Genomic DNA, 14,629 nt, shown 5'->3' on the forward strand with positions numbered 1-14,629 from the left:
CATATTTTGTACTTGAAAAATCATTATTTTTTAAATGCAAGAATACGTTTTAGAAAGTTAATACTTCATATTATGTTACATAATGGTTCCGTATATTCGAATTCATCCCAATTAATACAGTGCAAATATATGCGTAAAAATGTCACATCCGTGCAAATAGCTTGAGCATATAAAAATACTATAAAGATAACGCCATATTTCAAAACGCAAGCTACGAACCTCTTTAATAATAACGCATTTTTTATCCAAGAAATTAAAATTTTCATTATTTGATCGTATTTTAGGAGGGGACGTTCAAGACGTGTTTAGTTACACCCTTAGGATTTTCAGTACAAACATTCCCCCCCCCCCTTTCAGTATGCAATTTGAATAAGCAACAAATGAAAGATGGCGTTATTTCTATAGTATTTTTATGTGCTCAATGCATTTGCACGGGTGTGACTTTTTTACGCATATATTTGCACTTCATTTTAAACATCGGCTTCTAATTATGATATATTCGAATGTACGAAACCATTATTAACTTTCCAAAAACATCCTTTGTACTTGAAAAATCATTATTTTTTAAATGCAAGAAAACTTTTTAGAAACTCATATTAGAACTTTATATTATGATACATAATGGTTTCTTACATTCAAATATATCCCAATTAAGAGAACCAAAGTTTAAAACTACGGGAATAAAGGGCAAATATACGCGTAAAGATGTCTCGTTGGGGCAAATAGATTGAGCATGTATTAAAATAGTGAATTTCACTTTTGAAGCAAAATCATATCTATTTGGCTGAATTATTTATGTTGTATGTGTTTTCTATTTATTTTTGGATTTTAAGTTATATTTTCTGTCAGAGTTATTATTGATAATTCTTAGTTTCCAAAGAGTATTTCGTCAGCGATTTGGCAAAAGTCTCGGAAAAGTTAGCAAAAATATTTGATGAATCATTGCGATGAATTAGACATCACAGTTATTATTTTATGATGTAAACTAATTTAATTTGAAAGCTACGAAAATAAATCCACTATAGAGTAAAGGGTATGTAAAATGATTTTTGCAATTTTTTATAGCGATTTGAAATTTCAATTTGGCCAGAGTCTCAAAATTGGAGTTTTGGACTTAGTGCTTTTTGCTCGAACGGGACGAATTATTTCAGATATCGAGGAGTACAAAATATTCAAACATATCTTCTCTTTTTTTTCTTTTTAATTGAAGCAAGTGAAACATATTTTCGCTTTTAATGATATTCACATCAAGGGTGGAACACGCAGTTTAACAAGTCACAAAGTAAAATGAAATATTACAACGTTAATTTGCACGAGAATTGCAGATAACTGTATACTGCATACACGTGTTTCGAGGTTATAAGGAACCTCTTTTTCAATGCAAAAGAAGTGAGCTTATGGATGAAAAGATATCCGACAAAAGTTTTGTCTGGGAATTAACGTTGTAATACTTCCTTCTACTTCTTTGCACAAAGATATATTTTTATTTCTTCGGTTAAATATGTTAATGTGTTCGACAATTTTTTTTTTCAATGTATAAATGAGCAACTGTTTTATGCTGGAAGAAGTATACGGCATAAAAATGTATTCTTATCCAAACCTATTTTTAATAAAGAAGGTTTTAGAGTTAAGTGTTTGTAAAATCATTTTCGTTAATGTTTGTTGATCGAAAATAATCGAGGCGTCTGCCTCTCGATAGTTTCATCTTAACAATCTGTGTCTTTGTTCCCATTACTTCCGGAACTGTGGAGCCAGTTCAAGTTTCCTTTTTAATAACCCTCCTCGCTTTATCCACAGACCAAAAAAATGAACGTCTTCACCCAAACAGGAAAAGAAAGAAATTGGACTCGTCCTTTAATTTATGTGTGCGACACATTTTTTTTTTTAACCCTCTGAAGGTTTTTCTTATGCTTCCACATGCTATATGTTTTGAGGGTATTTTTAGGACGTGTCTGGGGTGTTGGCTTTCGCATCGGTCTAAAGCAATTGAAACGCTCGCCAAGAGCGCTTTGAACTTGGCTTCGAAGTATACTTTTAACTTTTGCTTGTTCTTCATTTGCAGTGATTGGGAGAGGCTGGTGGCTTGTCCATGATGTCAAGAGTTTGTGCGTGCCGATGGAAATGTGCGTCGAATTGGTTTTAATTGAAACCGGATGTCTTCAAAACAGTTAAAAAGCTTCTTACTCGGAATTACAAGGATTACAGCTGTTCCCATGCAATCTGACATCGAGCCCAAAGGATGAAGTTTGTACTAACTTTGGGGATTAATCAAATATGTAAGAAGTGAAGATCAAATTTGTGTTTCACGAAAGGATTTTATGCTGCGCTCTTTCAAAGCACACAAGCATGAGGAAGTTAAGTCTTAGTTGGTTCCGTAGTTTGTCTTACAGTCCAACGGAAGCTTCTCAACAGGAGGATACCGAAGTGAAAAGCAATGATTATACACGAATGAGACATTATTCTACTATTCCCGAAGACAGAAGAACAGAGAATAAAAAGGTAAAAGATTTTACTGAGTTTTTCTTGTTAGTGTCCTTTGTAGCTTCGTACACTCTCAGAAATGCATGGCTCACTTTCAAGGATTATTCAATCGTTTGACATATTTCGTCATTTACGACGATGCTTTCATTGCTGGGTCAGAGACTGTTGCTCAAATCGCACGAAACTTTCGTTGTTTGAGGAACATTTACTCAATTGGACAAAAAGTTTAATCTGTGCATTTTTCCAGAAGCCATTTCGTCATACGACGAAAATTTCGTGAGATGTCAGGATGCATTTCTGAAAGTGCAGTGATTTTAGAGTATAAGTACTTACCTAAGGATTCTAGAATCATCAATATTTCACCGATTATAATTTTCATTGCTGGGTCAAAAACTTATGTTCAATTCTCACGAAACTTTCGTCAGTTTGGTTTGATGAAAAGTTTAATCGGAGCTTTTTTCACGAAGCCATTTCTTCAAATGCGACAAAAATTTCGTGATATGTGTAGATGCATTTCTGAAAGTGCAGTGATTTTAGAGTATAAGTATTCTCTTAAGGATTCTACAATTAGCAATGTTTTAGTGATTTTAATTTTTCAGTGATTGCTGCTCGGATTTTTACTATCCCAAAGGTTCTCAACCTTTTCCAACACACGTACTCGTTTCCGTGCATCATTAACTATGCGTACCCTCCTTCCCCAAAAATCACTTATTATAAACTTTATTAAACATGAGTTAAACTACTAAAATTTTAAAGATAAAATTATATATAGGTAATTAGAATCAAAAACAAGAAATTTTTTTAATGGACATTTTATTACAAAGATTTAATTAATCATTTATAAAACTAAAGACTCGAGAAATAATTAGTGGGAACGTTGCTTCTGTTTTTCATTTACGAAGTTCATCAATGTTTGGCTTCAACTTAGTCAAACACAGCCGCAAACCAACCTGAACATTAAGCTTGTTTGTATACTTGCTCATCAGGTAAGTACAACTTGGTGACCCTTTTCCGCGCGAGTAAGTGGTCATAAGCCCCAAAAGATGTTTTAGAACAATGTATACTAGTTCTCTGCAGGGGCGCCCCATTGGATAGTCAAGGGAGGTCAATGTGGCTTCCCAAAAGTTTTTCTTATTCGGCCAATTTCGTCTGACGATTCCGGGAACTTGGAGACATAATTAGAATACATAGCGATTTTTAAATACCCTAATGTCCCTTTTCATTATATATACTTATGTTAGCATACCCTTATTTGACAACTGAAAATTTCTGCCACCCCAAAAATGCGTGTTCGGGATGTGGTTCTTTGTGTTCTTTTTCAACACCAGTCCAGAAGTTAACTAAGATTTGGAATTCTTTTGTTTGAATGTAGGATCACGCGATATTACTCCGAATTGTGTCACAATTAAATTCTAGCATGATACCTAATGTAGTTTTGTACAGTAAAACCTGTAAAGTTGACAACTCTTGTAAGTTGACCACCTGTCTAAGTTGACCGCTATTTTTAAGCACAGAATTATATCTATTTCATATAATTCAACCTCAACCACCTGTTTAAGTTGACCACTAAAATAGTGCACCGCAAGTGGTCAACTTACACAGGTTTACTATATCCTTTTTGGTAACCGCGTGCGTACTTTAGCGGTTCTAAACTTCTTATACCTGTGCCCCCCTATTTCCATAAAGAAACTGCTTTGCCCGACTGTAAAGATACTGTTTTCAACTTTCGTTAAATTCCAGTTTCATAAATGTTATTCTGTAGTTATAACTTTAGTGAATGAGTAGAACTGCCATATATGCGCCAAATCAGACTTATTTACTATCCATAATTATAGCATGAGTAATGATAATTTTACTACTTTTGACAAATCTTACAAAATTACAGAAAAATGATGCTTAATATACAACATTGGTGAAACACTATTAGTACAATGTTTATGAGATGGTTTTTTTTCCCTTGAGGACGAATTTTGATGATGTTTTGTCAGTTCTTAATTTCTGACACTGCTTTGTCTGTTTTTGATGTGTGCGTACATTAAAAATTATATGCTGGTAAGAGAACTGCGTTTCCCCTTTATAATAATTCTATACCTTCCTAGGAAGGAACGCTCTACCGACTGAAAACTAATGGTTTAAGGGCTAAATTGTCAAAATCATTGTATTTAAAATGGCTAACGGAAACTGACTTTAGGTTAAGCCCAAGAAAACCATAATTTTTAAAACCTTTTGCCATACTTAACGAAATAAGTTTTTCATTTGTTTTAAGAACAATGTTTCATAGGGGACTTCGCCTCCTGCTTGTTTCGCTCGCCAACCGCGTTTCGCCACCTACGGTGGCTCAATGCCACTTGCTGCTGGTGTCAATTTTTGACTGCAATGCTTTTACTTCTGGATGTCCCCAGGACATCCTGAATATTTAAACTCTTTTCTCCGGCCCTAAATGTTTTGAGGGGTGAGACAGGGCGAATAGCTTCCCCTATATGAAATGTATCCAAAGGTACTAGCATTGACCTGGAAGACATTCCCAATCCGGAAAAGACTGGGTTACAAACACAAACGCCGAATTTTTAATAGTACAGATTTCTGGGGCCAGTAAGATGAGATTCCTGTAACTGGATAATTTGCTTCAGCCAGATGAATAATCCAGTGGGTCTAAACGTCTCAACTACTGGTGCACGTAGCCCATGGGGTAAGAGAAAATCTATAAGTGGTACGCCAATTGTTTTAAAAGGGGGCACGCAGCTGTTACCAACATATCATTTATAACACACACACAATGACAGAAATTAAGAATTGACAAAGCTATCGACGATATGGCACCACAGTTTTGAGAAATTTTGTCCTCAAAAGTAAGCTCGCCTATCTCATTAATATTGTATTGATAGTATTTCAATAAGTTTTATTATAAGCATCTGTTTTTTCTGTAATTTTGTGCGAAACGAAATGTAATAAAATTATCAATTCTCATACTACACCTAAGAATTTTACTTTTGCCCTCAAAATTTTTGTAATGTTTAAATGTATAGCTTTGTAAATAAGTGTAGTTCTGGTTAGTTGAGCCTTGACAATGTTTACTTCAGTTTTTGGAGTTCAGTGAAAAAAAAAAAAAAAAAACGTGTTATTGGAGCAGATTTGAGTTTTAATACTTTCGCAAAATTACTATGGAAAGTAACACAACTCAGTTCCACTTCCCTATTATACGAAAAAGAGGTCAAAACAATGTCAATATCAGAGCACAACTAAACCAGAGCCGCACTTATGTCACTTACGGCACTGTTTCAGTTGTGCAGAGAAATCTCGTTACAACGAATACCAATACTACGAAACATCCCTTTCAGGGAAAAAAGATTTTTTTTTCAGCCCCGCCTAAATTGCCATTATATTACTTGAATCTCATTACAACGAAATCCCTGTTATACGAATAAAATTTGCGATCCTTTGAAGTTTGTTGTTATGAGACTTCACTGCATTTATATAAATGATTCAAAAAGCGTCATACATTTTCTTACTTAAATCTGTTTGATTTTGTGGAGTACTCAAGAAATATTAGTCTAGTCAAAGTGCACACAAAAAAGAGTTAAAATCGCAAAGCGCTATGTAGTTATAATTTTTTAATATGTTGTTTGGATCAATTAGGGTATTGTGAATCCATGATTGCAATTTCCGAAAATCTATGCTCGTTTCGTAACACGTGAAAAACTACAAAATTTTCTGACTTTTTACTTCCTTTTACAAAAAAGTAAGTATTGTATTCGCAAAACAGATTTAACTCAAAAATCGGCCTTAATTTCCATTTTTCTCACCCCCGAATGAATGTTGAGTTTTTTTTTCGACCCGACCACACGTGGATATATGCCTAGAAACGTACAGACACTTGAAATATCCATTTTGACTACCCCCGAGTTAATTACAACGAATTTTCTCGTGACGTCCGTATGTACGTATGTATGTGTGTATGTATCTCGCATAACTCAAAAACGGTATGTCCTAGAAAGCTGAAATTTGGTACGTAGATTCCTAGTGGGGTCTAGTTGTGCACCTTCTCTTTTGGTTGCATTCGGGTGTTCCTAAGGGGGTCTTTTGCTACTTTTTGGGGGGAAATCATTGTTAATTTCGATGTAAACTCAAGTGGTGTTATAATTTGTCGGACACTTTGCGATATGTCGCCAGTCTTTTGGTCGCCAAGTTTTGTCGCCAACTTGGCAACAAATTTGGCTTTTTTTTTTAAAGTTTGGTTTCAATTTGGCCACTGTTGGTGATACTTAGAGAGTAAACAATTGAATCACATTAAAATTGCCAATAATGTGGAAATGACATTAAATTGGAGTAAAAGGAAGTCATGTGATGCGCACATCAGCTCGTTTCAGTTCTCACTTTATAGCCCGTAAAATGATTTTTTAAATACTGTTGCGCTTTTAAAATGCATTAAATTTATCACAATTTAAGTTCAACTAGCATGCTCTACAATTAATAATTGGTCATTTATTTAAAAAAAAAGAAAAAAAAACTTGCTCTCTTTTACGGTCAAATATCGCCACACTCTTATTTTATAACAAAATTGATCATAATGCTGATAGAATAAATTTAATTAGCTTTTATTTAAGCCCAAAATGAAGTCCTTAGAATTTACCGTTCTTTTGTTATCTTCAAATAACAAAAAATCGGAAAATTTGACATTTAAAGAAATGGAATGTGTGTTTATATAAGTTTTCCGTATTAGTAAAACACGGCGGTTTTGGAACAAAAATAACTTTGGCCGATAGTTGACAGCCGTATGTAGGCAACGCAAGCGTTCATTCTTCTCATACCTTAACAATTTCATGTCAGATTAATCACCTTCCTGACTTCACAATTTCTGATTTTAATAAAATTTGGTATTAAGGACACATGCGACAAGATAAGTAATCCTCCAAAGTTTTAGATTTCTATTTTGAAAATTGTTCAAAACATGGATCTGTAAAAAAAACTCAATGTGCGAAAAAAGGGAGATCGTGTTCTTTCAAGTGACTGTAGATTCTTTAATAATTATAGTAACATGAAAATTTAAAAACCTTTGTAGAGCTAAATAAAAGAGATTTCTATTGATATATTATGACTTTCTTAAATCAGATTTAAGTTTCAAGGTCATTCCCCGGGACTTTTGACCTTGAGTATCTCAAAACACTTCCCTTCAGAAAAAAAAAAAAAAAAAAAAAATTGCTCTAACACTATTCTTCCGCTGTATCAAAAATTAGGTCGGCACCGCAATGGCAAAGAAAGAGGAATGTATACGTATTTTCTGTAGATGAGCAAGCCATGTCAAATCAATAAAAAAAAAATTGAGTTTTTGACCACATCATTGCCGATTTTAATAAAATTGTGCATGAAGGACACATATGACAAGATAATTCTGTCAATTTTTAGATTTCTATTTTGAACTTCGTTCAAAATATAGGCTTGTAAAAAAACTCAATGTGCGAAAAAAAATTAAGTGTGTTTTTACAGATGACTGGATCTTCTCTCCTACTTATAGTAAAATAAACATTCAGAGACCATTGTAAAGCTAAGCAAAATATTTTTCTATTCACCTTTATTTACATCGTTTAATTATCAAATCACCACTTAATATGCCTCCCCCCCCTTTTCCAGCACAATTTTCATTCTACTGGACAGATTCAATAAGAGTTTTGCGCTTTTCTTTGAATTCTTGATCTCTTAACCATGTTTTTAGCAAGAAGCACAAATCATTTTTTATTTTGTTATGCAATCAGATTTGCACTATTTCACAATGGCCTGCCTTTTCCGTGGAGAAATATCCATGGCTATCAAAAAGAAAAAAAGTGACCGAATTGAGAAGAAACAGCAAAAATATGTATAAATTTATAACACTTAAATAAAACCAATATTTATGACAAAAAAAAACATGAGGTTATAGCACCTAATCAACTGGTAGGCTAAACAGCTGTTATAAACAAAGGTTGAACGACCTAAAAAATTCGAAAATTAAAAGTTCCCGACTTGATTCCATTAATTCGCACAAGGGTGTATATGACTTGTTTACGTTAGATTTAAGTTTCAAGGTCATTCACCGTGACTGTTGACCTTGAATATCTCAAAACACGCGCTCTCGGAAATGAGACACTTTCTCTAACACTATTCTTCCACTATACCAAAAATTAAGCTGGCATCGCAATGGAAAGGCACTGCAAAAAATAGGAATGTTTACATATTTTCTGTAGATGCTTAACATTATTTCTATTTTGTTACTATTTTGATTTTTTGGGCTCATCATTCATGAAATATGCATATTTTGACAAATCGGCAGGGTTTTGAATAAAAGCTAGAATGTGAAGCAATTTTATTTGATAAACACAATTCTTATCTGGACTAAATAAGAAATCTTCGTAGCTAAAAACAGCAAAGTTTATCGAATGACAAAGCTTTGCGTATGATGGCAGGATCTTTTAACAACAAAAGTTTGAAATTTGTTCCAACAATACTCAAAAACTCTGTTAAAGTCTTATAATAACTCTCATGAAAAACACTCGGAATCATTTTAAGAAAAAAAAAATAATTTTGTGTTGGAACGAAGCCCACTAAAAAAGTTCATTGCAATAACTGAATGTATCTTCTCAAAAATGTGATAAAACTAATTCCTAAGTCTCGGACATAATTTTTAACATCTTTGCAAGAATGACCCATATCCAAAATTTTAAAATCATCCTCTTTAATATTAGGAGTTGGTCTAATAATACTAATTAGAATGTAACATTTTGGGCATGTAATACAGCAGGCACTGATGGCGTAACCGACCGCAATTGCAGGGGGTGGATCATAGGGGTCATAACCCTCGTTAAACCGATCAAATAGATCTCTACAACTGCGTTTTGGAGGCTTCAATTTCGAAACATTTGTGAGAGACCGGTCAAAATCCCTCATTTGGGCCTGACTATTACGTTTACGGACTTCTTTCCAAATCGTGTGATCACATTTTGACAATGAAACCCTCCAGAACTAGAAACTGGATGCGTCTTTTTTGTATTAAATAGTAATGAATCATGAACACCTACGTCATTTTTTGGAGGGTAAGGAGTTATTTGCTTGGCAGTGTTCTTTTTTTCGATGTGAAAATATTTCAATATACTCTGTGGGATAACTGCTGAATCATGTGGATTTCTTAAGATACTTCTTACTTTTTTAAGAAACTTCTTACTCAAGTGAAAAACTCGATTTTTAACTTAATTATTGTAAAATTTCTGGTTCGGATTTTCTGGTGAAAACACTGAAGAGGGACGGGGTATCCCCCATAGACGTGAAAACAACCCTGTATTGATCCTGTGAATCAAAGGACCTATGCGTCAAATTCGACGAAGATCTGACTTAAACGAGAGATTTGTATCAGGAGCATACACATAAACATGCAGCCATTTTTATACATATCGATTGTAGTGCTGCATCTCAATGCCTCCTCCCCCCCCCCCAAAAAAAAAAACAAAATCAGCACAATAACAAAATTTAAAAAACATACCAGTATACAGTACGCAAAAGAATGCTATTTAAGTAGATTTTACTCTTTAATAGCAATTTTTCAGTTAATCCGGATTTTTCGTTATCCTAACATTGAATAAGATCCAAAACCAAAAGGTTTAAGAACTGAAGATCAACTCTCAAAAGGTCAGGTGGATATAAGATCCATAATGAAAAAGTTCAATGGACAAAAGATTCACAGAACATAAGCTCACATTTTGGGCAAGCAGGATGAGGCAGTGAGAGACAAAGGGTTGTAAGTGCCAAAATTTAAAATTTCGAGATAACCTGTAAAAATGGTAGGGGAACCTCTCCTCTGCATTGGGGTTAGTTATAGTAATAGCAGCTCTGATTGGCTCTGCTATAAAGCATGATTTAGAAAAAAAAAAAATGCAAGTCTACCTAGGATCGGAACTTCAAATGCTTTTCTCTCGAAGCTTAAAAAAGTCCACCTATATCCATATGCTTCTCACTGCCAAATACGATCCCCGAACATCACTGGTCCCTAATAAGTTCAGAGCAATTTTCTAATTAATCCGGTTTTTGATGTACCGAAAACCGAACATTGAATGCCGGACACGGCCCGAAACCGGAAAATCTACGAGCAAAAGATTCACCTCCAAAAGGTCCAGCAGACATAGATCTGAAGGACAGAAAGTCGAGCAGATATACAGGCAAGATCCATTACCAAAAATACCGACGGACAAAATACTCACAGAGCCGAGGATTCCTTTTTTCAGGCAGCAGGCCATAAGATCCTCGAACATCGGTCAGCCACCAATAAGTTTGGATTAGTTGGTTTTTCATCTGTCGTTTCTCGTTTTAGGCTTGGCGTTCCGTGGTGCGGGACCACTGTGCTCGAGAAGACAGTAACGAGTTAAGCGTTGTCTGTGGAGAGCAGGTGCTGTTACTTGAACTGAGGCCCACGGGCTGGGCCCTGGTGCGACGACCAGTCGATGCAGCCCAGGGCTGGGTGCCCCTTCTTTGCCTCGCTCAATCAGGTGAGTCATCTTTTTTTTTCCATATCACCAGTCCCCTAGTTTTCTACGAAAGACAAGACTACACATAGAATTGAATGCCTTTGTCCCAGTACTAAACCTCAGACTGCCACAACGCCCCCCCCCCCTTTTTTCTTCTAAAGGGGCATTTGTATTGATTTTTCAGTGTCAGAATTTCAACTATACTTGCATAGAAAACGCTTGCATTTTTTCAAGTAACGTTAGAAGAAGTGATGCGACTTCGATGTTTTTTCTAACATCGATGTTTTGTGTTCGATATCTTTTTCGATGTCCATACTTTATATTTGAACCAAAAATATCCTTAAAAAATGTTAATATGTTTACAGTTATGATGAAAGCTGTTTATTCGTTGTAATGATTGTACTTATGTAATCAAGAAAACTAAGATTTACTTAAAAATATTATATTGACTAAACATATGTACAGCAAATAAAAATAACATTGCAAAGTATTAGTTAAAACTCTTCTTGCTTTTATAAACGTTTTGTGACATGCAGTGTAACAGACGTTGTGTTCTCATAGAGCTTAGCTGTTTTATGCTCACAGCCACGTGTGCTGCATTCTGCGGACAGCGCATTGGCATACTGGCGCAGACAAAAGCTTTATTATTAATAAGTTATTGCGATATGTATCACATCAAAGAGTTTTCTATTATTAGTTATCGATAGAAGTAGACTTATACTGCAGAAAAGTTAGCCGTCTTTTTTCCAGCTCGCTGTTAAATGAATTTTCTAAAATTTCCCCCAATATGAACATGAGTGTTTTTTTTACCATAGTTTTCCTCTAAGATATACATGAACCTATATTAGTTTCCCCACTCTCAATAAATTGTTGACTTAAAAATCTATAATTTAACTTTAAATATGTACTTAGTATTCATTTAAAGTTGCTATAAGTATTTATTTTCTCTGAATATAATTTGAATTTAAAATATAATTTGTACAATTCTTCCATGCAGTACCGTTGGAAGTATATTTGAACAATATTTTTTTATTATTACTTATGCTACAGCCTACGATAGTGTTAACTACCTAAACGAAATAATTACCAAAGAATAGCTGTGTTGATGTTAAATGTGGCATTGCTTTATTTTTATTATCGCTCTTAATTTTAAGCATCATAATGACAATGTTGAAGCCATCTTTTGTTTTAATTTTCTATATCGTCACCTCAGAGCAACAGTAGAATATCTTAGTGTTATTACTGGGATTAGATACTTTAGTGTTGCTCTGAGGCGACGAATGGTAGATTATTTTCGGAGCCCTTCCTCCTTCCTAAGATAGAAAAAAACAGGGCCTCGTGGACCCAATGGTTAATCCTGCCTCGCGTATTCCTTGATCATGTCGACATTTTGAAGAATAAAAGAAGTTTTAGCTTTGTTCACTTTCCATGTTGCTGGCGAATTTGTTCAAGAATAAAATATTTTGGCTCTAGATGGAACCTAATCATATCACATTTTCGGACAAATCCACACATTTTATTAAGAGTGCCAAAGAATTCTTCAAACACTGAATTTATGGATCAGTGAGCGATAAAAAAATTTAAAATCCTATGAGGCAGAAAAAATAATTCTGGCGCCAGATCAAATTATTTCTCAGAATTTGTAGAACAATTCAATGTAAAATGGCTTCTGATCTAAAAGAAGTAGTCGTCTAGGTATTTTTAAGTAGCCTTTGGATTAGTCAGCCCTTGCACTTAATTTTGATACATAATGTACTATTCAGTACCTTGATTCATAGTAAAATAACGTTACGTTTATTTCGTTTACTCCATAGAAGAGAGTTTAATGATAAGTAAAGCTTTTTTTTTTTTCAGATATTTGTATTGTTTTACAAACCTAAAAGGACACAAAAATTACCAACTTCATGTTTCGAGATAGATTACTTTGATGTATGTCCATTCAATGAATAATAGTCCAAAAAAAAGATAGAATTGAGCCTTAAAACCAAGTAATGAGAAACTTTAATTTTCCTTCACAGAAGGAATTTCTACACAGCTTTGCCAGGTTAAAATAATAAAAATAGTTAAAACAAAGCTCAAAATTAACGAAAAATAAGTTATTAATGATGTAATAAATAAATAATAATAAATGGTATATATTATAATAATAAAATAATAAATAATGTATATTATAATAATAAATAATGTATATTATAATAATAAATAATGTATATTATAACATTAAAATAATAATCACAAGAGGAGCTTATTATTTATTTATTACTGCACTTTCTTCAGTTGGAAATCTTAAATTGGGACTTTTCTCAATATTTATAGCATATTTTTTTTCCAATTTGAAAGCACAAAGTTTATTATGTGACTTACTAGTTACCCCTCCTTAATTCGCACCTATATCTTTTAGAAACTCAACCCACCTTAAGTGCGCGAGAGCAATGTTGTGAGAAATGAATTGCTGCAAAAGAGTTGCAAGCACGTGTTTCGCGATAACAAGGTGCACTTTTTTCAACGAGAAAAACGTGTTGCTCTCACCGTTTGTCTCCAAACAAGGGTAAATGTTTCCTTCCTAAACTGTCATACTTTTTGACACTTAAGACTGCTGTAGAGGCTAAAATTTCTCAAATTCTTTCTTATTTCGCATAAATTCTGCCCTTCGTACTTTTTATTTAAAAAAAAAAAGCAATTGCTTCAAACTGCGTAACTGTCTTGACACCAAAGTTTCAGTAGTACAATGACGCGAATTAAAAAATAAATAAATAAATAAATAAATAAAAATAAAAACCTTTTGAGAGGCACGGTGGCTTTGTTAGACGCCACTATTTTTTTCCCAGCCGCCTGAAGTCCCTCTATCAGTTGGCTTGGAAAAAACGTTACCTCTAACGTGACCACTATATTTCAAAGGATTAATGTAGCTGTTAAAAGACTGTGACCGACAAAACTAAAACTGAAATTTCGTTAAAACTGATAAGAACCAATGTTATTTGATTTCACTAAACAAAAAGTGAATCAAAGTTTTACCGAAAAATGCAGTTTACTATTTTTCTATCAATCCATATTTTAAAGAAAGGTTTAAAAAAAAAATGTGAGGAAACTAATTTGTCAAGAATTGCTTTTCGATTGACATAAGAATCGAATATGAATTGACTCTTCCCATGATAGGATGTCAAGCACATGTCATGCTTAAGCATAACTAAAGAGTGAATAGCGTATTAGATCATCTTTTGAAAAAGTTTTTTTTTTCTTTCCTTAAAGGAAAGAGAGCAGAACACTTGGTCATCATCAGTTTTGTAGCGAGAGGTTTAAATCCTCACTGACCTTGCTTAAGTATCTATCATTGTTTAGTAATTTAAATTAATAAGTTTGTGTGCTTAGTATTAACCATAGAAGTAGAGAGCTACAGGCTTCGACCCCGGAAATCCTGAAATCAGTAAACAGATACTATAACAAGCAGTTAATCCAAAACTAAACGTCTAGTTTTCCCATGCCCCAACAACAGTTTTAAGGTAATGATTATCTTAGAATGCATTTTTTAATTTGCTTATTTTTCTAGTTAAAAATAACTGTTTTTAAAAGGTGAATTTTTAAATTTTAAGAAAGGGAAAGTTTGTTACGATACAAATGTGTTAAATTAATACCGTGGGCTAAGCTTCACGTTTCATTTAACT

The 14,629-nt window shown here is 33.8% G+C and overlaps 1 protein-coding gene across 2 annotated transcripts in view; it reads left to right on the forward strand.

Annotated features, from left to right (window-relative positions):
- The first annotated feature begins 2,074 nt into the window (after positions 1–2,074).
- The window catches only part of LOC129231759 (triple functional domain protein-like), a 211,426-nt gene continuing 198,871 nt past the window's right edge, over positions 2,075–14,629 (forward strand). For both annotated transcript variants that reach the window (XR_008581286.1, XM_054866126.1), the window contains exons 1-2: positions 2,075–2,499; positions 10,814–10,988. Coding sequence is in view for 1 of the 2 variants with exons in the window: in XM_054866126.1 (XP_054722101.1) it covers positions 2,347–2,499; positions 10,814–10,988 (328 nt within the window). In the remaining variant the exon portion in view is untranslated. The remainder of the gene's footprint in view (positions 2,500–10,813; positions 10,989–14,629) is intronic.

This window comes from Uloborus diversus, chromosome 10 (assembly GCF_026930045.1).
Source record: "Uloborus diversus isolate 005 chromosome 10, Udiv.v.3.1, whole genome shotgun sequence".
In the NCBI taxonomy this organism is placed as follows: domain Eukaryota; kingdom Metazoa; phylum Arthropoda; class Arachnida; order Araneae; family Uloboridae; genus Uloborus; species Uloborus diversus.